Source organism: Syngnathus acus, chromosome 5 (genome assembly GCF_901709675.1).
Source record: "Syngnathus acus chromosome 5, fSynAcu1.2, whole genome shotgun sequence".
NCBI classification, from domain to species: domain Eukaryota; kingdom Metazoa; phylum Chordata; class Actinopteri; order Syngnathiformes; family Syngnathidae; genus Syngnathus; species Syngnathus acus.
The window spans coordinates 9,530,765-9,553,549 of NC_051091.1; the positions used below are offsets into that span (position 1 = coordinate 9,530,765).

The following is a 22,785-nucleotide window of genomic DNA, read 5'->3' on the forward strand; positions in this document are numbered from 1 at the left end:
TCAAACTCGCGCTAGGGTATCAAAGTATAGGGCTTCAAACTGAGGTTGGTTTTTCAATCTAGGGATCGGGTTTTGAAGTAGGGTTTCAAATTTGGGGTTTCAAAATGAGATTAGGGTTTCAAACTAGGGATTCAATGTAGGGTTAGGGTTTTGAAGATACGTAAGTTTCAAGATACGTACATGCACAGTATTAAAGAATTCTAAGGTGAAGAAAAAACAGGTGAACTAATCAATGGTGAACTATCTTGATGATTTTACTCATCTTTGCTATCTGGGTGGATGGATAAAACGTAAACCGGAAGCACCAGGAGTTGAAATTTAATGGCCTGAGTGTTCGTCTTTGTTAACATGCTAGCTTGGGAGTAACTCGGTGACAGTTGAGATAAGGCTGCCCTACCCATTTAAGACATAATATCGTTTGAGAACCGCCTGACGCGTACAAAACTGCTGCGCTCGTAACATCAAGACTGCAAAAGATCAATAACACAAGCGAGAGGTAAGCGAATTCTGCTTTAAACTTTGCCTGTTACGAAATGAACCTTGACTTACATCACTGAATATTTACGAAAGAAGTGAATGCAATTTATGCAACGCAATTAGTTTGCCGATTATGGAGCAGCGCTTTTATTCGATTAATTTAGCATTGGTGTGGTGAATTACGTGCGGCTGGATTGGACAATGCACAGGTGCAATTCCTGTCAGGTGTATCAGCATTATGCATGCTGATCATAAAATTATGAAAGTTAAAAAGGCGTGAGGTCATACACCGTATTGTTTATTTTAATTTTTACTCTTATAGATGACGGAATGCACTACGGCTTGCATTATTTCGTGTCTTATTATGCAAAGTATATATATTTTTAAATGGAGTTACTGACTAAGCGTTTACCTGTAACGTCCAGAGGCGTAGCCAGGAATTTTTCCAGTAGGGGCGCGCGCCCACAGGAAAAAAAAATCGAACATCACCCACGCCGTTCGCTGATCGCTAAAACAACATCCGGGTCCGGGAGGCAAACGGTGAATGGATAACATCGCGCACATAGAATAGCGCATGCACATTCGCGCAAGACCGAAAGAAAAAAACGGCATGAAAATGAAGAATCGAAAAAGCTCGATTTTTTTATTTTTTTTTTCTCCAACCGGGGCGCAGGGAGTCCTAACCGGGGCGCCGCCCCGGCTCGCCCCGGCTTGGCTACGCCTCTGGTAACGTCTATGGAGCATTATTGTTTGGAGTTACCTAACAATTATAGTTAATGCAATAAAGAGTTACGTCACCATTGTGTCATAGGATTTGAAAAGAAATCCAGGGTAGTTTTCTTAGATTGTACCACAGAGTACTTTATTCGCTTCAAGACTTCTTGTCCACAAAATGGGATAAGGGTACTTGGATTGGAAATCAGTATAATTATTTTCATATGTATATATATATATATATATATATATTTTTTTTTTTAGAATGTGGCTGCCCATGATTGGATTGACCGCCCTGCCACACCTCGGAGGGCTCTATGGCGGTTACATCACACGCAACCAGGTGAAGACCTGGTACACCACCCTGCAGAAACCATCATGGCGGCCCCCGAATGCAGCGTTCCCTGTGGTGTGGACCTGTCTCTATACAGGAATGGGGTGAGGATCACTCACACGCAACTCTATACAGTGGAACCCCCAATTTCAACCACAGAATGATAGTCACTCAAAATCGCTTATTAGAAGCAACATTGCTGGGCGCTGGTTGAAATGAAGTCCACTGAGATAAAGCCAGTGCCTTGCTGCCTTCCATCTCGGCTCTGGCCTGTGTGCGAGGAGTTGTTATACAAGAACAGTGGTTGTTTTATCGTTTTAACTGGAATCCTGGCCCACAGGTATGGTTCCTATCTGGTTTGGAAAGAACTTGGAGGTTTTACTGATGACGCGGTCGTGCCCCTGGGACTTTACGGATTGCAGCTGGCACTCAACTGGGCCTGGACGCCCATCTTCTTTGGCGCACACAAGCTCAAATTGGTAAGCTTAACACCCGTGTGATTTGTATTATTATTATTGACTAACCTTGTATGACCGATGTCAGGCCTTCATGGAGATTGTGCTTCTAACCGGGACTGTCGGCGCCACCATGTGGTCCTGGTACCCCATCAGCCGGCCAGCCACTTTGCTCCTGGCGCCCTACCTGGCCTGGTTGTGTCTGGCCACCTCCCTCAGCTATCGCATATGGAGAGACAACCCTGAGAAAAAAGAAGAGTAGAAGAAAAGGGAGAAGACATTTACATCAGCCTTGATCAAACCGCTGTAGCATTTTCTGTGTGGATCACACTGTTAAGGGGCCTTAAAAATGATCAATGTCTATGAAATTCATTATATTGCACTAAGCTTTTTTCTGAGCCTAAATTGATTGGCTTGTTGATGACATGGTCAGAAAGATGCGATTGCTTCATTTTTTTTTTTTTTACCAGCAGCCTTTTTACAGTTCTCTCATAACTACACGCGTCTGTTCAAATGCAATTTTTTTTATTTAAATAATGTGATCGATAGCCTGTGCAAGTCAATCCAAAACAATTTTGGTGGAGGAAGTGATTAACTGAAATATTGTGGTTACACGAGTGCATACCTTGTTACAACTGGGATGTAGCCATGTTCAAAATTGAACATTCAAACAATAAACACCGCATGTATGATGTTCTTTTGGTGATTAAAAGTGTTTGCATCAAAATATAACTTCAAGTTCAATTGTGGTTTAATTGGTCCATGATAAGATTTCCTGACATGTGGGGAAATGTGTGGTTTCTTTCAATTGTTTTGTAACAAAATCATATTTTGACTTCAAATATAAGTAAAACATAACCTTGAGCAAATATAGCAATAATCTTTATTTCCATACATATAAACAAAATAAGTATATAAAAAGTTATTTTTCAGGTGCTTTCTCTGGAACGTCTTCTGGTGACTTGGAGGAAAACCTCTCTGTTAATGTTTTCCAGAAACTCTTTTTTTCATCATCTGATTCCTGCCCACTACCTGGATGATTAAAAAAAAAAAAAAAAAAGTTAACAGGAGCACCTTGAGTGAGAAAGCAATGACAACTAATGTTTCCTTACCTGACAACATTAATTTACACTCTTCTGCTGTGACTCCAGTGAAGCTTGTGTCTTTCACGCGAGGAAACTGAGAGCAAACAAATAAACGAAGACTTTGAATATTTGTCGATTAGTTGGCAACCTCTCGGGTGCAAACTTGACACTAACTTTAAAGTACACAAGATGTGAAAATGTATTTTTTTAACTTGATATTTACTTACGCGCTGTTTGTATGTGTTTGCATTAATTCTTGCCAGACTTTCATAAATCTGATCACACTTCTCTGTGTCTGAGATCTGGAAACAAACAAAGACACAGGAAGCCACAATTTATCTGCAGGAAACAAAATATACTTTTCTGTTTAAAGGGAACCAAAGAAATTCCAGACAGTAAAGGAGCAATTTTACAAAAGTAGAAATACCTGATAAATAAAATTCTTGTTCTGTTTATACAGACTGTCATGTGTAACTATCAATATTAAGAATGTGAATTGGAGTATTTATTTAATAATTTGACCACAATAATTTCAGAAATATTTTCATTTTTACACGTACTAATATAAAAAAATGAAGATATACCAATAATATCAGTAAATCGGTGTTTACCCTTAAAAAAATCAGGGGGAAAAAAACAATATAATTGGCGTACACACTAAATTACTTCGTTAATGGTTTTTCCTGCAATAGTCAATTAAAAAAATAGGGGATGCAAATATAATTCATGAGGCAAATATTAAATTCAGTAAGGACAACCATACAACTAATGAAGTAAATGGATTACATATGTTGTAGGCTATATTGCAACCGAATTAATAAACTTGGTTGTGAATAAAGCACAACAATTAATTGAATGTAAGAGCGAGCAAGGTCGACTAAGCCGCGCAATGTTCCCAAGTTAGCTTAGCTTCATGATATGTAGCAGCTGAGCTGTGCCGCCGGTGTTGCCCTACCCGTGTGTTTTCGCCCTCGCGGAACGCGGCTGCCACTCGCTGCCGGAGAAACGTTCCCAAATCTCGACCTTTCTTGCGCTCGTCGCGTGGCCATTCTTCGCACAACTTGAGAAAGCGACGATAACGAGTGGCTGACATCGTCACGGGTATACGCAATTGAATAACGACGCGATACAAAATTACGAGCCTCGTCGCTCGCCGTAGTGAGCTAGTGATTGCGCTACTTCCGCCTTGGTCAGCCTCGTTGTTAAGCTAGTCTCACCGGGTGCAACATGAGCGGAGTACCGGGCAAAAAGAGCTCGTCCGGCTCGTCAAGCGTGACAGATTGGATCAGTTCGGCGTGTAAATTTGCAACAGACAGAAATGATTTCAGGAGGTGAGTGAAAGTAGTGTGAAGCGGTTTTAAAACCATGTGTCTGTCTGTCTGCCGTTTCTTCTTAGCATTAGCATCAAGTCATTAGATGTTTGTCCTTGCCATCTACTGAACCGCTTATCCTCCCTCACAAGGGTCGCTGTAGCAGCCTATTCCATCTGATTTTGGGCAGGAAAAAAAAGGAAAAGAAAATAACGACTAATTACTCTGTGCTTTGCACATTTTACATATATTTCAAGCTTTTTGCAATAAGTGACTTCAACTCTCCAGTTGTTACTAATTTTTGCACAGGCTATGACAAAGCCTCTGCAAAAGATGACATTTTGAGTGATTTGGTGCGATAACTTTTAATTTGTTTTCAGGAATCTTCTGGTCAACCTGGGGTTGTTTGCAGCCGGTGTTTGGATTGCCAGAAATCTCACCGATTTTGATTTGATGGCTCCTCAGCCTGCAACGTAACAATGCCTCATCCTGTACATGGTGAGATTGCGCTTGTACTCAATTTACTGTTAGGTAATAAAGATATTTTGTAATCACGTTTTATCGTTTTTAGGTCTGACTACAAAAGAAGAATCAAGGGATGTAAAGAAAAATGTCTTGTTAATCCAAGTTTGAAATATATCTTCTCTTTAGTAATTCATTTTTCTTTTCCATATTTTAAATTATTTTTTTCATTGTCTACAGGCTTGAGAATATTGGCTAGATTTGAAACTATGTCAACTGTGCAGAATCTAACATTTAAATTGCATGTAATTAGTCAAGCTATGCACACTCGAGAGCTTTTTCTTGCTGCCGCTCGTAAATGTTTGTCCACGAGAAGGAAATCTCTCTCCATCCCTCAAAGTCTGGATGTGGCTGCTCAGCTTTTGGCCGTTGATTTGGCTTTGAAACCTGCTCTGCTGTATGATGCCAACAGCGCCAGCGGAGAGCAGGTGCATCACTATTTGCGCTCGTGTCAATCGTCCCAGCTCGTGTCGGACTCCCTTATCACCTTGGACTTGAACGGTAACAGCCTCATTGTTAACCCGGTTGCAACCCGGTCCAATCTCGAGAAGGTGCTTCGCAACGGTGGCCCGGCTGTGATCGACGTCAGCCACTCATTAGAGAAGCCCGCCATCATAGAGTCAGTCAGAGCTGGGCTGAAGAACATCGCACAAGATCTCCTTTTTTGTCTCAGAGGGCTTGATGCAGGAAAGGATGTTGACAAAAGTATTTCTGTGGCACAAGGTTCAGATGAGTGGAACCTGAGCGCCGTCTTCGGACTGTTATTGGGTTACCCTGCCATCTACTGGTTTGAGCAGAGTGAGAGCTTTGAAAACTGCCTCTCTATGACCCCCTTGACAGTGACCAAGGCAACTGCAACATGGGCGCCAGATGCAACCAGCCATAAAAGTTGCCTGTACTCATTCAGCATCCCGGCCATCCTACAAAATGAGTCACTATCCAGTCTGGAGGAGTGGAAGCTTGGCCTTCAAGAGAGATTCCAGCAGCAAAATATCCTAAAAGAGCTCAATGTCTGTCAGTCTGCAGTCACTCTACCATCAGTCTGTTTGTAACTCAACATCATGTTTTATTCATGACTCCATTAAACTGTTTAAAATGAATAAAAACAGCTTCTTTTACTTATTACAGCAGGACTACATGGTGGTACAAAAACAAACCATAAAAGTATTTTTTGAAATATTCCTGAAGTTTACTATTCATCAGATCAAGTGTCACTTTGCATCTCAGCGATCCGGGTAGCAGAATTGAGGTAGTTTTTCTCTTTGAATTTCCAAATTTTACCACATACCGTCAGAGAGGTTGAATGATTGACAGCACTTCACCACAGCGACCTCTCACTTTCAGCTGGGACAAATGGTCTGCCCTCGTCGGTCCAATATTCACGATGGCGACCGGTATATTTCTATCGCTGGCTGCCAGTAAAAATCTGTATCCCGAGTAGACCTGTGGAAAATCACAGATAAGCACATTCATGCATAAAATTGTTTGTACCACTCATAGTGCTCACAGAAATAAGATGAACCTGACAAAAGTAATAAAAGGAAAAATAACCAATGGAAGTCAGACATTGTTTTAGAATTGTGGTTCAATAGAATAATTAAATAGGCCTGAACAAAAATGACGATATTCCTAGAAAAGACTGAAAATATTTTTGTCAAAAGTGCCACTTGAGTGCCACTTACCTGCAGCGATGTCCCGATGACGAGCACGGCATCCGATTCCGCTAATTTGTTGTGCACAAACTGCACTGTGTCTTTATTCACAGAGTCACCGAAGAAGGTAACCTCGGGCTTCAGTGTTCCTCCACAGACCTCACAGGAGGGAACCCTGAAATTGAGAGCCAGCTCGTCTTCCAGGAACACGTCCCCATCCGGAGCCACGGCCCCGGCCTGAGCCCTCCAGTCTGGGTTGAGCTCTACAAAACGCCTCTGGAGCTCCTCCCTCGCTGAAATACTGCCGCAGCCTAAACACATCACTCTGAAGATAGAAATGATTTGAAATCACTTTTGCTTGATTTTTTCATGGTTCTATTTAATTAGATGAATTAATTATTTAATTAATCGGGGGGGGGGGGGCATTATGATTGTGATTTTTGGTCACCTGTGAGCACATCCATGGAGCTCAGTGAGTTTTTTTTGTCCTGCCTTTGAATGGAGCGCATCTACATTCTGGGTCACCAGCCAGTGGAGCTTTCCCTGTACCTCCCAATGCTGCAGGGCCCTGTGAGCTGCGTTGGGCTGATGCGAGGAGAACTGTGGCCACCCCAGAAAGTTCCTTGCCCAGTAACGCTGACGGGACTTGGCGCTACGGACAAACTCAACATGCTGCATGGGACGCCTGTCAGTGCGGGCGTAGAGGCCCACACCTTCCGAGCGGTAATCTGGAATGCCTGACTCTGTGGAGAGACCAGCGCCGCTGATGGCAAAGAGCCTTGTGGCCCGGGAGACAAAATCCTGGAGCAGCTGCAGGGACTGCGTGTCTATGGAGCTGCAATCAGGGACGAAGAACCCAGCAGGAGCTGAGGATGCCCTCCTGGACGATGTCATGTGCAGTGTTGTGACTCTGCATGACAATCTCATCTGCATCAGAGTGGGCATATAAAAAATTGTCACTCAATTGGTTAAATATTTATACAGTAAGCCCAAGTACTTACGATATATAATGCACCTTTGTTCATCTATCTCGGCCAAAACTGCAACCAAAGATTTTGTTTTAAATAATTGTTGTCTTTAGTGGAACGTACATTAATGAAATGAGGTAACACAATGTTATATAATTTCAGCGTATTATTTAATAGTAATAATTTACATGGCTAGTCGTACTATTTCTTATAGCTTGAATGATACTGTACATCCAAGTTATCTTGTCACACGTACACTTAAGTAAACACAACATGTACAGAAATATAAATAGCTAAAAAACAAACCAAGCACTAAATAAGTAGACGCAACAAACTACATTACCTTACGACAGCAGTGTGAGTTGTTATGACTCAAAAGAAGCGTGTTTGTGCCTTGTTATATGACTTGTCAAACACCTTAGGCAAAATGTAAACCCGGAACCATTATCGACTGACATTGAGGGCAACCGGAAGTCAATTGAAGAGCAAACGCACATATTCGCACAATGTCTTCTGGGACATGTAGTCATATAGGCGAACGTATACGAAAATGCAATCTAAGTTAGATGCATTTTTATATATATATATATATATATATATATATATATATATATATATATATATATATATATATATATATATATATATAAATATATTAGATGACGTAATTACAAATTTTAGAAAAAAAACACATTGAATAAAATGTTTTACATTACAGTGTAATCGAACATATGCAAGTAGAGTTCATATAAAAATCTGTTGGTATTTCTTCAGGATATTTTTTTTTTTTTTTTTTTTTAAAAGATCCATTTCAACAGAAGATGACACACACAAGACGGATGCAAAAGTGCTTTTATTCACTGTTAGAAAAAAACATGATATTTTAGATACAATGCCTGAGACTCCATCACGGTGACTCCCCCCACCCCCACACACAAAAATATAAATTAACCTAATAGTACATTTACATCTGTACTTGTCGATAAAGCGAAGCAAATCCTGAGCAGTCGAGGACAGCTTGTAAATGTTGGAGTCTTTCTGCATGAAAACGCATTGTCAGCCTTCGTGTTCCCAGCTCACAGGACAATTTCTCAATGCGCTCCTCCAGCTGTCAACACGGAAACGATTAACTGAGAGGGCTGTTTTTGTCAGCAATAAACAACAACTCTTACTTACCTCCTTTACCTGTTGACAAACTGCCATCTTTTCCATTTCCTCATCTTTTCCACTGCTCTGCAGCCAACTCTGCAACACGTCTTTCACTTTCTGCCAGAGCCTGAGCAGACAAAAAGCCTGGAGTAAACAACCGAGCAGAAGAAAACTAAAGTGAGACAAACGCTGTTCTTGCTCACCGAAGCTGCTTCCTGTCCTGCTGGAAGCTTCTCATGTCCTGCTGGATGCTCATTAGCTCCCTCATCAGCGTTGAAGTTGGATCATTTGCCGACTCTCCGCACGGTTCTCTCGACTGTATGTCTTGAAAGAGGCAACAAGATATATTTGTAAATAATTCCTCTAAACCAGAAAGTAAGATGTAGATGTACCTGATGATGTTGGTGAAATATTTTCCAAACTGGCTACCGCTGTTGGGCTGAGGATGTTGGCTTGTCTCATCTTGGACACAAACAACAACTAGAGGATGGATGACTCGGTGGTGAATTCATGCATCAAAGTCCAAGTGATGAATATTACCTTGTTTTCTGTGTTCATGAAAGCAGCGGGAGGCAACAGCAGCTCACAGGGTGTCTCAGACGTGTCCAGGATGGAAGCTGGGGGTTTCTGGTAGGACACGTGACACACGTCTCCACTTGGACGCGATGAAGATAACGATGCAAGATTTGATGAAGGCGCAAACAATTCCTCGCAGCGACGAGGCTGGCGGCGCACTAATGGACGGATTCTAGGCGAGGGGGGGCATGATGTAATAAATTAGTAAAAAAAAAAAAATTATAAACCTCTTCAGGCTTGCTATGTACTCACAGCTCACTATCATCTACGTCATTCTCCCTTGAGTCGGATGGACAATCGAGTTTCGAATCAGGATAATGGAAGGTCACAGGCTTTTTGAACGATACGAACAAAGCCCGCTGCTTCCACTTCATAGCACAGCACTTCACCACCCTTTGTAGATGGAGACTTAGCTAAAGAAAAAAAAAAAAAAAAGAAACAGATTGATTGAAGGAGGCACATTAATTTGAGGAAAGCCAACTTGAACATCAACACACCGGTTCTTCATCTCGCTGCATTTCAGGCTCTGTCAGGCTCCTGATGTCATCTACGTACGTCACAGCCGCACTTGTTGACTCATCGTCGTCCACCTGAGCGACTTCCGTCTTCTTTTTGCGCTGTGTTTGGAACCACAGCCTCCATGCATGGAACATCTGCAGTAAATTTTCCAAAAAACATTTTAGGACAAATCAAGCTGTCATTGCTGAGTTTCAAAGCAAGAAGAGAAGAATCAGGCAGGTGGTACCTTGGCTTGAAGAGTGAGTGCCCAATGCCAGAGTGCCTGTTCCGTCTGCTCGGACAACTTGACTTTGAACTCAAACTGTTGGCGTGAAGGATCAATCGTAAAAACACACATCGGACACATGCTTGCATAATCTAATTTGTGCACCGTATTCAAAATGTTGCCTAACGAACAGCGACAACATTTTTCACTATATGTGTAAAATTAATCATCAACGGTTATTAGAGTTTGAAAAACAAACCTTCCTCCTCCAGAGTACAAAGTAGGTCTCGTACATCTTCAGTTTCCGCAACAAGATTCCTTGTTTTTTCATGACCTGTGTCATCATCACCGTATTGTCAAGCAGCAATTTCACAGCACAGGGTTGGATTGTTTATTCAATCGACTACGAAACAGCGAAAAAAATCTACCTTATATTTGAGGCGTGTATGCTGATGCTTTTTCCACGCTCTCAGCACTTTAGTCAGCAGTTTGGAGTCGTAATGCTTCCGGGCTTTTTCTGTGTCGATTTGCTCCCTGTGTAACAGCTCGGCTAATGATAGAACAAAAACATAATAAAAAAAGGAATTCTTTCAATGTTTGTGCGCATTATTCTTGCCTTGATTTAAAGAACTTTGAGCCCTGTTGTAAGATTTTTTGTTCTGATGGCAGTCAGACATCGCACACTTGGTTTCCACTGCCTCCGCTTTCTTCCTGCGCTGTTCTCTGACCCACAACCTCCACCCGAAGAGCACCTGCGGAAGGTTCCAAAAGAACGCATGAAGACACTCGAGTAGAGTGAAAGAAGCCATGAAGTGTGTCGGTGAAACCTTGGCTTGAAGAGTAAGGGCCCAATGCCAGAGCGCTCGTTCAGTCAGATCAGACATTTTGAGCCTGACGAGCATAGAAGCAAAAAAGAACACGCAAAACCTAAATAACTATTAAATAGACAAAACATGACCCCACACTGCTTCGGGTAACAGAGGTCATCCGGTGTATTTACATCCCACTTTCTCCTCACCTGGCCTGTAAGCCAGCACTGGTATCTTCCCGCTGTGCCAATAAAGCGGGAGGAAGCTCGGAATCTTCTGACGTCTGCTGCTTTTCCTTATCTTCTCCTTTCTTCTGCTGCTCTGTCCGTTCTTTCCATCGGGCCCAGGCTCGCTGCACGCAGCTTTGCTCTTCGTGAAGAATGGCCTGAGGAAAACATCACTCGATATCAGCAGCAATAACGCTCAGTAATTGTCGGCCGTGTAGACTGGTTTATTCAAAAGAGACAACATACTATTCGCAGCATCAGCATCTCATCCTTGTGTTCTTCTGTCCTTGCCCGCCAGGTGCACAACACCCAAGTGCACAGGCGCTGCCTAAAGACAAAGAGAAGGAGGCAAATAACTTTTGTGCTACCGCCAGGATGAGACTGCAGCTAGTGAAGAAAGACCAATTGTTCTAACTTATTATGAACATCTGCCTTGTGTTGCTTGTCATACTCCACACTTCTCAGCAGAGCATATTCACACCAGGAGCCGAAATAATGAGCCAACCAGCGCTCTGCAAACCAAACATCGGCTCGCCACTCCAACTCCTGCACGACAACATAGAAACATCCGATAAAGTGCGTTGCAGTGCTGACTGCTCCTGGAAAAACACTCGCAGCATCTCTCCAACATCCAGCGCCTTATGACTCCAAAGAGTAGTATAGAAAATAGGTGGCTTTAAATAAGAATGTTCAACATTAAACACCTGCATGCGGCTTTGCTGTACAAGTTTCCGCCTCCAGTGGTCAAAAGAGTGACTCATCAAGTACATCCTATAAAGGGGGGGGGGGGGAAGGAGCAGCCGTAAGTGAAAGTAGAGCACGTTTACATCAAATACAACAAAAAAAAGAGACATTAAAAGCACCTGTAGTTTGTGTCCGCCATGTCTATCAGGGCTTGGAGGGATTTGTCTTCAGCCTCCTCCAGTCGGTCTTTCCACAGTCTCCAGTGCTTCTTTATGACCTATGGTGAAGAAAAAAAAAATTCAAACATGAGATGTATTTAATTAAATGATTCTCAGCCATGATGCCATGGCAAGCACAAAAGTGTGCAGTGAGAGATCATCAGATATGATTATGGTAACTTGAACATTTTTGACACAACAGAGTTAATAATTCATTCATATATCATTATTAATAATTCATTTATGTATCATTATTGTGTCACGGTCTCAATAACTTACAGTCTGGTTATGATGTTGGACTGCCGTATTTTTGTTCAGCCGTTTAGCTTTATTCTGGGAGACATTTTGAGAAAGCCCCTGAAGTACGACGCACTGAGAGAAGAACACAGAGACATTTAATGACTTGATTCCAATGGCTTGACTCTCCGGATCTAACCTGCAGGTGACGGTGGTAGTGCTGACTTGCTTTCTGGCCTCTGTTTGCTTTTTGCCTGTGCCGCGTTACATCTGCTGAGGAGCTCAAGAAAGAATCGAATAGAAACATTGGAGCTGGTATGAAAGCAAATGCTCATAGAGGATACACGTCCTCCAGTGTAGCAAGGCTCTGCGCCGTGATGCCCGACTCGCCAGCTGCCCGCTGGCTTGCAAATGCTCTTCTTTCCTCTGTTTGCGATGCCACTCGCTCCTCCACACTCTCCAGCTCATCTTCATCAGGTGAAGACGGGCAAAGCGCTGGGCGTCGGCTGAATGACCAAGTGAGTGAAAGATGAGCGGCAAATACTGTGACGAAAAACTCCACAAGATGTCGTCATGATCACCTTTTAAGGATTTCTTGCGCTCACGACAGGAGACGTAACTTTGCCACTCTAACAAAGATTTCTTTTTCACTCTATTGCTGAAATGAAGGGAAGCTTTGGATTCTTTTTCTATCTGCGAACAAACAGTAGAGTGCAGATGATAAAAATAATTTGACAAAAGATATGCATGTTACCACACAAAAGGGAGCTCTTGTGATTTGTTTTCCTTTTACCCCACCACAATGAATCTGCAAGGAAATCTTCAAATCTCTTCCAACTTACTGCCCCTTGCGTCGAGTCTTGGTCCTCCATAGGTGGAATGTTTTGTTGCTGTCGAAACCTCGCCTGCCACAAATGCCAAGCTGACCTAGATGAAAAATACAATTTGTTTTTGAAAATGAAACCGCACAGACCAGTGCATCTGTAGATTAACTTTGACATACTGCAAACTTGTGCGCCGGTGTTGCTCTTGAGCTAATTGAAGTGCTTTGATTTTCTGTTGACGCGTTTGGCAGTAAAACTTCCACTTGTCCCACATCTGCCGCGTCCGCCGCCTGTCAACTGGTGAACACCAACACAACATTTGGTTAAAATGCTCCAAAGTCAAAGAGTCCTTCCATGAACTTCATGTGTCAAATACCGAATGCTTGAGCTTTTTGGATTTTGTCTTTCTTGTCGACTTGGAGTGACATAAATGTTTGCCATCTTCGAAATGTCATGTAGAGCAGGTAATACCTTGAAGGCAGACCCGACATTACAATTTCAGTTTGATGAATAACTTTTAAGTAAATGTCCGAGGAACCCACCTGTAATGACACTTGGCACGTACTGAAAGACTCCACCCCCTCCCAAATGTCCACCACTCCTCTTTCCATGCCTCAAATGTTTTTCCCAGCAGCACGCTGTCATAATGACATCTGTACATTTAAAGACAACAGAGTGCACAAGTTACATGACTCGAGAATGCCCAGAATTTGTTGCTAATGACACGGATCTTAAATTGATATAATTGGTACTTGGCTTTATGAGGAAGGATTCGACCAAAGGTGTTCTGCCGCCATATTTTTAGGAATTTTCTTGCCAGGTTTCTGCAAAGATGAAAGTCGTTAGACTGACCAAGTACAGTGAGGGAAACAAAAAGAAAATTCCCACCTTATTCTCAGCTCGTCAATTCTTCCACATTTGTCCCAACTGTAATCAGTTCTTTTTGGAATATAACTGTTTGGAACTGGACTGACTTTGGTATCAATACTGAATGTGACACTGTGTAATTTTCGCTTTGGTAATCGGTATTGCTTCTCCATTGTTGCCATAAATGTAGTCCACACGGCTGTAAATCCAGAGTAAGGCGTATGAAAGAATAAAATACACCATAGACTATAGTATTTTTATTATTAGAACTCATTGGCCATTGTATCGGAAAAATGTTCGTTCGCCTGCTGGCTTGTAGCGTTTTGTTGACTACCGCGCGTTTGTTTTTCCGCGTCACGTGATATCTAACGAAGGCCCAGGGTTAGTTTAAGTTAAATCATAGTCAGCGCTGATGTTTACAGTTTCGACTCTTGTGAGCAATAGCGAAACGCCAAGCGGGGTCGCCGGTGAGTCAAGCTTACAAATCGAGCACACTCTAAAGCTATGACTGGCTGTCCCAATGCCTTTTCAAATATCAAAGGTGTGCATAAATTGTGGCAACAGCCTTACAAAATATTTTTGCTTTTTCTACCCATCCCTTGTATATTTATTATAAGTAAATTACTGCAGTAGTATTACATTTCTTAATGATAGATAGTAAACGTACCAGACTATTTCCCATTCTACAAAGGCGCGAGGGGCACAGTGTCAGCTTTCCGAGGACCTTCTTAAAGCGGCGATCAGAGAAATTTTGCTGCTACGACTCAGAAAAGAGAGTACGTGTAGACAAGTGTTACAGATTATTATTTGCGAATTTTCCAACTTTGTGGTTATTTCAAGTGACCCACGGGTAGTCCGTTTTCTTGAATCAGTGCAAAACATCGGCAGGTGTAAAACTTGGTAGGTGGGCATTATCCCATTTCCCAGCTAGTTAGCTGGCTAGCTAGCTGAAGCGGCTAGATTAGCTAGCTAGCTGACATACGTGAACTCCAGGTCAACCACGTTCCCATTCAGTCGGCATATCGGGTAAGTCATTTCTGTGCGACTGCAGGGTACAATTTCAGACCGCTATGAATTGTGTACCCTACAAAGGATTTTAGTTAGATACGGATGAGTGTCGGACTCTTGGCGCGGGGTAAAAATATTATTCAACGCACTCAGTGTGCTATTTATTTGAAGTTGGATTCACTGCGCTTGCTACAAATTCAGGTTACTGTGCAGCTTCTATCAATTTGCTAAGTTGCAATTAGTCTCGAGCCTGTAATCAATTACCTCGGTAATTGTACACGATCTTCAGGTGATTTCAGCGGCTCCTACGATTGGGCAGATTTTTTTTCCGACTCGCGTCTTGGTCATTTTTCAACATTTTCACGTCAATATTTTTGCATTGTTAAGAGACTGTTGATCACCAAATTCACGGCTTTAAGGCAAGTTTATTCGTCGAGCACCATTCATAGACAACGGGGAAACCATAGTGGGATTAGTTCAAAGTAGGATAACAAAATGCTGAGATGGTCCCATTTAGATGAAATTAAATGCCACATAAATGTCGGGAAATTAGCAAAAATGTTGAACAGGTTTTTCCAAAGTAAAAGCAGAAGTTTGTGAATGTTTAATTTGATGCAGACACTTATTGCTTAATTTCTTTCCAAAAATAATTCTCTCCCAGCAGAGTCACCGCTTGGATCAAAGCTGTGTTTCTGCCATGGACGGTGATGCTTGTATTCAAGAGAAGAATGCAGGTGATGCTGCCGTGGACCAAGTAAAGAAAGAACCGGCAGCACCAATTCCACATAGATATACCAAGGTGATGGAGGGGGGGACACATTTTGTTTGATGCGGTCAAAAGTGTAGCAATGTTTAATTTGTTTGTCAATGTTTAGGAGAAGCTTCTCTTAATAAAAGAGCTACCCATCTCCAACAAAAGGCCAAACTGTCTGTCAGAGAAATATGATAGGTAAGCATGTAATGTGTGTATCGGAGTGTAAAGATATAGTTTTTATAGAACGGCGGTGAATGTATTTGCAGTCTTTCATAATTCCAAATGTTTTAATGCAGCGATGGCGTCTGGGATCCTGAGAAGTGGCATATCTCAATGTATCCCAACTCGGGGCGTAATTCTCCAATGGAAGGCTTTAAGAAGGAGCATTTGGAGGATAGAGGTCCACTGAAACGAAGAATCCCAGGTACTTCACAGAGGCATCAAGAAATGCTCAGAATATCTATCTATCTCTTGTTAACACTTCTTTGTTCCAATATTCAACACATTTGGAATAAGGTCTGTGTGCTCCATTTTTCTTCAGATCCCCGCGAGAGGTTAAAGGAGGACGACTTGGATGTCATACTGAGCCCACAGCGTCGTAGCTTTGGAGGTGGATGCCAAGGCAATGCTGCTCCTGCAATCCACTCGTCCCGACCAATCAGCCCATTAGAAAATAAGGAGAACGAGACTCTCCGTCTAGGAGGATCACGAAGGATCGGAAGTGGCCGTATCATTGCTGCCCGAGCTTTTGAAAGAGAAGCCCGCCTGGAAAGGGAAAGGGAAAGGGAACGGGATGTCAGAGACTTCAAAGACAAAAGATTCAGGGTTGGTTTTCATTGCATTCATCCTAAATCAGACTCACACCGGTGTTGCTATAGTATATTGAGGCTAAATTGGAATGTAGACCACAGAAATATTAATTTGCCCGTTTTTACAGGCCTTCCCATATCCAATAGATACTTCATCTTGCATCAGCACGCAGCCAAAACTAAAAATAGCCTTGGTTGTCCCACTGCATCAGCTTGGTCATTGGACTTCTTTTTTTATCTCATGCAGAGAGATTTTGGAGACAAACGTGTGTTTAGTGAACGCAGAAGGAATGATTCTTATGCGGAAGAGGAGCCAGAGTGGTTCTCTGGAGGCCCTACGAGCCAGTCGGAGACGATCGAGCTCATTGGATTTGATGATAAATTATTAGAAGATGATAGACGCAAGTCCAGGCGCTCAAAGAAGAGGACAGAGCCTGTGAAAGAAGGCAAGTGAAAATAGTTTCCAATACCATACAGAGTTGCCGTGATGATGTGACTTAGGATTTGCCGTGAATCCATAGAATGTAATGGACAGCCAGAGGAGCCAAATGTGACTGTGCGGCCTTCAGCTGATCAAGAGGTTCCTCACCCTGATGTGCTGCCAGAGCAGTCCACTGGTGACTTTGACTTCAATGAATTTTTCAATCTGGAGAAGACCATGCCAGGACTGGCGTCTGTAAGTACTGGGATGCATTGAGGTGTTTGAACGCACAAAGAGTCTGTCATTCAAAGCTTAAGATGCTTTCATATCACCTTGACTTTTCTTACTTGACCTGAGGTGGTGTTTTTTTTTTTTTTTTTTCTAAAAAGTCTCAGTCTTGTAGAATCTAATGACTATGGAAAGCTGCCCTAAATCAGAGTGTGACTTTAGTGTGCACATCCTTTGCTTGTGTTTGTGGTTTTCCTCTGTCACAATCTTTTTTCTTTTTTTTTTTTTTTTTTTTAAATAGATGATAGAGGATGTTTTAGGCGAAGGGCCTGTATCAGCAAGCCGCTTCAGTCAGTGGTTCTCCAGCAACGTGAGCCCTTCAGGGAGCCGCTCTAGCAGTCTGAGATCCACCCCGCACGAGGAACTGGAAAAACTAGCAGGTTCATTATTTGTTATTTTTTCCCCCCCTTTCCCCACTAGCAAGTAATGAGAAAAGTCAAGTTTTTACTAAACCCCACCCCCCCTCTTAAAGGGCTTGAAGCCCTTGGCACATCATCTGGCCAAGGCCCTGCCTCATTCTTCACACCCATTCAATCATCAGAATCAAAGGAGAAGGTGGACATACTGGAGCTGTTGCACAAGGCCAAAGTAGACCTGAAGCCTCTTCTCTCCACTCTTTCTCAGAACAAGGCTCGCCTCCGAGAAAACAGTGAGTGTCGCTCCATAGTTCGGCCATACACTACATTTATAATAACAATAGCAATGCATCTGATACTGTAGACTTAATGGAATTGCAGTATAGCATAATAAAATTCTTTGTTCCTTTTGGTCATAAATGCCACCTTACTTGTCAGTACCAAAGTCTGCTTTTTATTTTGAAATGCAAAAAAAAAAGTCTCCCCACTCATTCCACTTGATCTTATCATGTGCTTGTCAAGCTATGTGAAGTAACTGGTATTACTTTAATTTCAGCTCACTCTGGAGCAGTGCTGTCCCTGGAGGAAGTGGAGGGGGGAATGAAAGGGATGAAACTGGCCTCAGAACCACAAGTGCCAAAGGTAGCACCTCCGCGGAGAGGAAACGGGACCCCATTCATGGCTGAGCACTTAGAGGAGGCGTTAACGGGTGGTCCCAGTGCTCGTCCACGTTCGCGTGACACGGATATGTCAGCCTTTAATAAACTGGTCAGCAGCATGAAGGCAAGTGGAACTCTGCCAACGCATCCCAAAACCAACTCAAGCAATGTAAGTATTTCTCAGGTACGCTAAATTTTCGTATTAGACTAACAAGTAGGAGCGTGATGAATGGTTCACTGTTGGAGTGAGATGGCAAAATATTGTTTGGCAACTCTTTCAGTGATGTGCATAAATTTGCTTCTTAGCCGGAATTTTCATGGTGTCATTACTGCGTTACATATTTGACAAGAATCTATTCATGCTAATATTTATCTTTCATACCCTAATAAAACTTCTACCTCAAGTTTCACATTGCATGATGCTTATTGGGGTTTGATGTCTATTGAGGGCTTCCATTGCACATTCACAAATTCAGACTATTTGTGTTTAACTGCAGCAATCTTCAGGGCTGACTGAAGTTCCGATGCCTCCTCAGCAACCGAAAAACATATTCCAGGTATTTGAGATGGCAGTCCTTTCAAATAGCCATCATTAGAGTGAACACTTATCTGAAGACTTAAAAGCTTTACATGCCTCTAAATGTTATCCAGCCCACATTTCTGTTACAAGCTATACGCCTGAATGTGAGTTTTGGTGTCATATTTCCTGCAAATGTGTGTTTTGCAATGTAGGAGCTCTTGGGACGGCCTGTTCGTAGTCGCTCCCCAGTGTTACTTGGCAACCTTTTGGGCAATTCTGAGGTCTCGGGTCCTCCCAGCTCTCTACATGGCCTGCTGCACAAGGGTCCCTCACCACCGCTCTTCCCCCAGAGGTCACCCTCACCAGACTACTTCAACAGTCGCTTGCAACATCCAGCAGGTAAAAGGTTCTAACATTCTGTTTGTTGTAGAATTGTAACACCATAAGGTTGGTGTCAGGAAGGGCATCCGGCTGTAAAAAGTTTTGCTCCAAAAATGTTCTCAGTATACTCTCAACCACGAGATGGCCATGGACCGTCCCCGGTGGAAGAAAGCCATATTGAGAATCCAGTCCAACCCAGCGGCGCCTGGAAAGCGGACTTTAAACCGATGATGATGTAGAATTGTAACACCATAAAATCAAAATTACTTGTTTTTTTTTTTTTTTCTCCAGAAAACATTGTAAGGAAGCCGCATGTGAATCTAGCAACACGTCAAACAGTAGTTGCCACGACTACTAATAGTACTTATGCTTTTGGCGGTTGGCAAATAGTTTGTGTGCATTACCGCCATCTTCTGGCCACTCCCGGTAATGCACCACAATTATTTGTAGTCTGAAAAATTTGGTATTTTAAACATTTGGGCATCCTATGTTGTGAACATTGAACCCTCTGGGGGATAATAAATGCATTCATGTTACAGCTAAGACTTTGATGAGACTTCTTGTGTAGAAAGTTAACTACAGTGTTCTAGCCAATTTTGGGGATGGACTCCGAGAACAAAACTGTTGATGGCTACTTTCTGGGTTGTCCTCTCTCATTTTATCTCAAGGCTTTCCTGTTGGAGCTCAGCCCTTAATGCCTGAACAATATGCTGACATGCACAGGTCCATCAGCCCTGCAGCTGCAGCCCATCATCAGGTAGCATGATGTTTTCCTTAGTGGAGCAATTGAATTTTTTGTTAGCATGTGTGCTGTACCACAAATTAAATTATGTACCATTTGTTTAACGAATTGAGTCTCTAACCTTTTTTTTTTTCCATTTAAATCCTTTTTTTTTTTTTGTTTTTTTTTTTTTTTGTTTTTTTTTTTGAGGGGTTAAAAAAAAAAATCATTGACCTTTTTTTTTTTTGTCTTTTTTGTTAGATGAGACCGCTCTCAATGCCAGTGAATCATGCAGATCTTGAAGCACTAGCATTTCAGCAGGATCTTGCGCTACATGCCCATCATCAGTTCCCATCCGGCTACAACAGGCTACCACAGGACAAATCATTTCAAAATCGGTGAGTGATTTCTCACTTGACTTGAAAATGATACAGCAGTACATCAATTCCCGGGGGACCCGTCTCAAGCTGCAGTGAACTTCACAAGCAGCAGATTGTAAATAATTGTTGTAACACATGCTGACAAGTCATTTAACCAAGTAATTAAAAGTCTAGATTAGTTTTACTTGCTTGCTTAGATGTGGTATACGTTTGTTTCAGACCACAGCGTGTTAACCGCTCCCCTGGTCCAGGCTCCCAGCCTGCTGGAAGAAACTCACCAGGCAGTGCTGTCACCAGTATGGTAAGCATAGGGATTTATCCTTCTGAAAAATGTTGTTCCATGCGAGCAAAACAGTATTTCTTTTTTCTCTTTCAACAGCTGTCTCCATCGTTTACGCCCACATCAGTGATCCGCAAAATGTATGCAACAAAAGAGAAAAGCAAAGATGATCCAGCAAGTCGATTAGAGACCAAAGAGGAGGCAGCAGTCCACTCTCAAGCTGGTACAGAGTCCTCATTTGCCTTACGTCTGAACTACAGATGGCTAAATTTGATGTTCCTCTTACGATTGCAGAGAACCACCTTGAAGCAGTTGAAGGGAATGGCGCCCAGTCTGGTGGTGTCAAGCACTTCTCTCAGACCTTGCCGGGCAAAGATCAGGAGCGACTAAGGCCACTTTCTACCGGACATCATACGCCCACCACGGCACCGCCAGGACCACCCATGACTTTCCCGCGTTCCATCTACCCGGTACCGCTGCTATCCCACGTGCCAATGGTGCGCCCGCCTCCTCAGCTCCACCCCAGTGTGGTCCAACGAATGCTGGCACAGGGAATCCAACCCCAGCAGCTTGGCCCAGCACTGGTCCAAGCAGGTGAAGGTTTGCCAAGAACATTCTAAGCTAAGGAGTGAATCTAGTGGATGCTGCACCTCAAATGATTGATGATGATCAAGGCTGAGTCTTGCCACCCCCTGTCATTCTCAGGTATATATCCACCACATGTTGACCTTGCGCAACTTCAAGGCTTGCCCCCCGCAATACTGGGCCAAACCCTGTACCCTCTCAGTGCAACGGGGGGGCATCCACCGCTTCTGCCTACCAGAGCAAACAATCAGATGCAGTTGGCAGTGATGCAGCAGCAACTTCAGCAGCAGAGACAAAGTAAGTCAAATGGAATGTGATGAATCTGTGTAATTACCTGCCTTTTTGTTTTACTCATCCATTGTGAGCATAACTGTGTTCTCCTTGCAGTGCATCAGAGCATCCCAGGTCCATCATCTCAGAGCCAAGGTCCCCATCGAGCGAATGGCCCCCAGCGACATGCAAGTCCCCCTCCAGGCCTAGCCAAGTGGTTTGGATCTGATGTGCTGGATCAGCAACTCCCTTCCATGCCAGCCAAGGTTATAAGCGTAGATGAGTTGGAGTTCCGGCCTTAAGGAACTTTAATGCTGTTGTGGACTGTGAAATATATTTTCTCTTTCTCTCCCTGATGGATACATTTAAATGTGAACTTTAGTTTGAAGCCACAGCACACACCTGGGCAGTCATTGCGACTCGAACAATGAAGTCAAAGCTCTTACAGAAAATGTAAGCCGGGCAATGGAGATGTTACTGCAGCTATGCTTTTCTGTTTATTTGTTTCATCTTTTTTTTTTTTCTCCCTTCATTTTATTTTGTCCCTCTCGTTTTGTATTGGACTAGTGGTAAATTAGGGAGTAAGTTATGTATATTCACTATTTGTACAGATGATGGGAAGTTAACTTAGTCCCACTGTATATAGCAATGGTTTCTTTTTCTAGGTATAAGGGAGGTGAAACTAAAGTTTAAATGCATCACTAAGAGCTGGTAGCACTCCTTGTAGACTTTCGTTTTCCTCGTGAACCGCACTGAGAGCTATTGCAAGCAATGGATGGGGAGGTTTGGTATCTTCTCTTCCCTTGCTAGTGGCTCAGTTGGATAGATGTGACGAGCAGAATCATTTCAGGACTACTCCAAGGGACTGCTGGTTGTGCCTTCTGTGTACATGGTTTTTCCCCCTTTTGTACTGTATCCTCTCCCATCCAAACTGCCACAAGAGGAGGCAGTCTCACAATTTCTGGAGGTGTCTGGATTCAGTTTTTTTTTTTTTTTTTTTTGTGCTCTTAAGTTATAAAGCACAGATAGAATTAATAAAAGTTGTGACAAACAGAATGTATGCTTTACTTTCCCTCCCACCAATGTTTAAATCCGTAGGAGTCGTGCAACGTTTTGAACATCTTTCTGCATGACTTAATAGAAGCATGCCCCAATTATGAATGGTATCTCACTCGTGGGATGCAAAATGGTTAACTTGCATAGAAGAGAGAGCCTCTGCCTGCTAATTATAGTTTTGTATGGGTGGAGTCAACCTCGTTGAGTCAGTTGATGTTAACCTGTTCTCTCGTGAGCATCCATGGAGAAGAAAAGGCTTGATGTGCATAAAATCCCAAATATTGGGGCTCTTTTTTTTTTTTTCCTGAGGTCTAAGATAGATTATTGCAGGGTACTTGATCAAGCAAACAATGTTTCACTGGGTTTAAATCAATGGGAATTATTTCCAATTTAAAACAAGACTTGTCAACGATTTGCTTTTTTAATTGGTTTTGCTTATGACCTTGTCTGTTATGGTCTTCCTTG

The 22,785-nt window shown here is 42.6% G+C and overlaps 6 protein-coding genes across 11 annotated transcripts; 3 read left to right on the forward strand and 3 right to left on the reverse strand.

The window, feature by feature from the left end:
- Positions 1-312: 312 nt before the first annotated feature.
- Positions 313-2,677, forward strand: tspo (translocator protein). Its single transcript, XM_037252358.1, has 4 exons — positions 313-496; positions 1,456-1,629; positions 1,866-2,004; positions 2,069-2,677. Exons 2-4 carry the CDS (start codon positions 1,457-1,459, stop codon positions 2,240-2,242), a joined length of 486 nt encoding a protein of 161 aa, XP_037108253.1. The 5' UTR covers positions 313-496; position 1,456; the 3' UTR covers positions 2,243-2,677.
- Positions 2,678-2,840: 163 nt separating this feature from the next.
- Positions 2,841-4,196, reverse strand: LOC119123339 (ubiquinol-cytochrome-c reductase complex assembly factor 2). Its single transcript, XM_037252359.1, has 4 exons — positions 4,021-4,196; positions 3,293-3,367; positions 3,093-3,159; positions 2,841-3,012 (listed from the first exon to the last, which is right to left on the reverse strand). Exons 1-4 carry the CDS (start codon positions 4,156-4,158, stop codon positions 2,903-2,905), a joined length of 390 nt encoding a protein of 129 aa, XP_037108254.1. The 5' UTR covers positions 4,159-4,196; the 3' UTR covers positions 2,841-2,902.
- A 45-nt stretch (positions 4,197-4,241) lies between these two features.
- Positions 4,242-7,995, reverse strand: sirt4 (sirtuin 4). 2 transcript variants are annotated; one of them, XM_037252353.1, is made up of 6 exons: positions 7,861-7,995; positions 7,551-7,589; positions 6,998-7,476; positions 6,580-6,874; positions 6,186-6,340; positions 4,242-4,551 (listed from the first exon to the last, which is right to left on the reverse strand). In XM_037252353.1, exons 2-5 carry the CDS (start codon positions 7,572-7,574, stop codon positions 6,188-6,190), a joined length of 951 nt encoding a protein of 316 aa, XP_037108248.1. In that variant the 5' UTR covers positions 7,575-7,589; positions 7,861-7,995; the 3' UTR covers positions 4,242-4,551; positions 6,186-6,187. The 2 variants fall into 2 exon arrangements, with proteins under 2 accessions (XP_037108248.1, XP_037108249.1); XM_037252354.1 differs by lacking the exons at positions 4,242-4,551; positions 7,551-7,589 and having other exon boundaries at positions 5,943-6,340; positions 7,861-7,993.
- LOC119123336 (mitochondrial import receptor subunit TOM6 homolog) lies at positions 4,255-6,006 on the forward strand. Of its 3 annotated transcripts, none has more exons than XM_037252355.1 (3): positions 4,255-4,396; positions 4,756-4,873; positions 4,947-6,006. In XM_037252355.1, the coding sequence occupies exon 3, from the start codon at positions 5,107-5,109 to the stop codon at positions 5,947-5,949; it is 843 nt and encodes a 280-aa protein (XP_037108250.1). In that variant the 5' UTR covers positions 4,255-4,396; positions 4,756-4,873; positions 4,947-5,106; the 3' UTR covers positions 5,950-6,006. The 3 variants fall into 3 exon arrangements, with proteins under 3 accessions (XP_037108250.1, XP_037108252.1, XP_037108251.1); XM_037252357.1 differs by having other exon boundaries at positions 4,266-4,396; positions 5,738-5,871; XM_037252356.1 differs by having other exon boundaries at positions 4,266-4,396; positions 4,947-5,033.
- Positions 7,996-8,349: 354 nt separating the features above from the next.
- Positions 8,350-14,202, reverse strand: sfi1 (SFI1 centrin binding protein). Of its 2 annotated transcripts, none has more exons than XM_037252320.1 (27): positions 13,854-14,202; positions 13,718-13,789; positions 13,508-13,618; positions 13,342-13,436; positions 13,145-13,262; positions 12,984-13,068; positions 12,723-12,834; positions 12,486-12,647; positions 12,341-12,411; positions 12,184-12,276; positions 11,866-11,963; positions 11,707-11,773; positions 11,418-11,548; positions 11,249-11,330; positions 10,985-11,160; positions 10,794-10,857; positions 10,583-10,718; positions 10,395-10,516; positions 10,226-10,300; positions 9,988-10,062; positions 9,740-9,895; positions 9,495-9,655; positions 9,207-9,414; positions 9,059-9,146; positions 8,870-8,990; positions 8,694-8,793; positions 8,350-8,625 (listed from the first exon to the last, which is right to left on the reverse strand). In XM_037252320.1, exons 1-27 carry the CDS (start codon positions 14,012-14,014, stop codon positions 8,482-8,484), a joined length of 3,084 nt encoding a protein of 1,027 aa, XP_037108215.1. In that variant the 5' UTR covers positions 14,015-14,202; the 3' UTR covers positions 8,350-8,481. The 2 variants fall into 2 exon arrangements, with proteins under 2 accessions (XP_037108215.1, XP_037108218.1); XM_037252323.1 differs by having other exon boundaries at positions 9,059-9,128; positions 13,854-14,201.
- A 344-nt stretch (positions 14,203-14,546) lies between these two features.
- eif4enif1 (eukaryotic translation initiation factor 4E nuclear import factor 1) lies at positions 14,547-22,320 on the forward strand. 2 transcript variants are annotated; one of them, XM_037251322.1, is made up of 19 exons: positions 14,547-14,858; positions 15,502-15,639; positions 15,716-15,789; positions 15,891-16,018; positions 16,136-16,419; positions 16,651-16,849; positions 16,925-17,079; positions 17,354-17,492; positions 17,585-17,761; positions 18,025-18,296; positions 18,625-18,684; positions 18,860-19,046; positions 19,697-19,785; positions 20,011-20,147; positions 20,349-20,430; positions 20,509-20,632; positions 20,704-21,003; positions 21,115-21,291; positions 21,382-22,320. In XM_037251322.1, exons 2-19 carry the CDS (start codon positions 15,538-15,540, stop codon positions 21,564-21,566), a joined length of 2,871 nt encoding a protein of 956 aa, XP_037107217.1. In that variant the 5' UTR covers positions 14,547-14,858; positions 15,502-15,537; the 3' UTR covers positions 21,567-22,320. The 2 variants fall into 2 exon arrangements, with proteins under 2 accessions (XP_037107217.1, XP_037107219.1); XM_037251324.1 differs by having other exon boundaries at positions 17,654-17,761.
- Positions 22,321-22,785: the final 465 nt, after the last annotated feature.

Excerpts from the sequence above, each read along its gene's own strand:
- sirt4 (XM_037252353.1), bottom strand. The coding sequence starts at position 7,574 with ATGAACAAAGGTGCATTATATATC. Across the intron at positions 7,477-7,550 it reads ACAAAGGTGCATTATATATC|ATGAGATTGTCATGCAGAGT; the intron begins GTAAGTACTTGG and ends ACTCTGATGCAG. Across the intron at positions 6,341-6,579 it reads TCATCGGGACATCGCTGCAG|GTCTACTCGGGATACAGATT; the intron begins GTAAGTGGCACT and ends GATTTTCCACAG.
- LOC119123339 (XM_037252359.1), bottom strand. The coding sequence starts at position 4,158 with ATGTCAGCCACTCGTTATCGTCGCTTTCTCAAGTTGTGCGAAGAATGG. Across the intron at positions 3,368-4,020 it reads GCGAGGGCGAAAACACACGG|ATCTCAGACACAGAGAAGTG; the intron begins GTAGGGCAACAC and ends GTTTGTTTCCAG. Across the intron at positions 3,160-3,292 it reads CAAACACATACAAACAGCGC|TTTCCTCGCGTGAAAGACAC; the intron begins GTAAGTAAATAT and ends GTTTGCTCTCAG.
- sfi1 (XM_037252320.1), bottom strand. The coding sequence starts at position 14,014 with ATGGCAACAATGGAGAAGCAATACCGATTACCAAAGCGAAAATTACAC. Across the intron at positions 12,648-12,722 it reads GCGCAAGAAATCCTTAAAAG|CCGACGCCCAGCGCTTTGCC; the intron begins GTGATCATGACG and ends TTGGTCATTCAG. Across the intron at positions 10,063-10,225 it reads TTGTACTCTGGAGGAGGAAG|TTTGAGTTCAAAGTCAAGTT; the intron begins GTTTGTTTTTCA and ends TCACGCCAACAG.
- tspo (XM_037252358.1), top strand. The coding sequence starts at position 1,457 with ATGTGGCTGCCCATGATTGGATTGACCGCCCTGCCACACCTCGGAGGG. Across the intron at positions 1,630-1,865 it reads TGTCTCTATACAGGAATGGG|GTATGGTTCCTATCTGGTTT; the intron begins GTGAGGATCACT and ends CCTGGCCCACAG. Across the intron at positions 2,005-2,068 it reads GCGCACACAAGCTCAAATTG|GCCTTCATGGAGATTGTGCT; the intron begins GTAAGCTTAACA and ends GACCGATGTCAG.
- eif4enif1 (XM_037251322.1), top strand. The coding sequence starts at position 15,538 with ATGGACGGTGATGCTTGTATTCAAGAGAAGAATGCAGGTGATGCTGCC. Across the intron at positions 15,790-15,890 it reads CTGTCAGAGAAATATGATAG|CGATGGCGTCTGGGATCCTG; the intron begins GTAAGCATGTAA and ends GTTTTAATGCAG. Across the intron at positions 21,004-21,114 it reads CCCAGCACTGGTCCAAGCAG|GTATATATCCACCACATGTT; the intron begins GTGAAGGTTTGC and ends TGTCATTCTCAG.
- LOC119123336 (XM_037252355.1), top strand. The coding sequence starts at position 5,107 with ATGTCAACTGTGCAGAATCTAACATTTAAATTGCATGTAATTAGTCAA.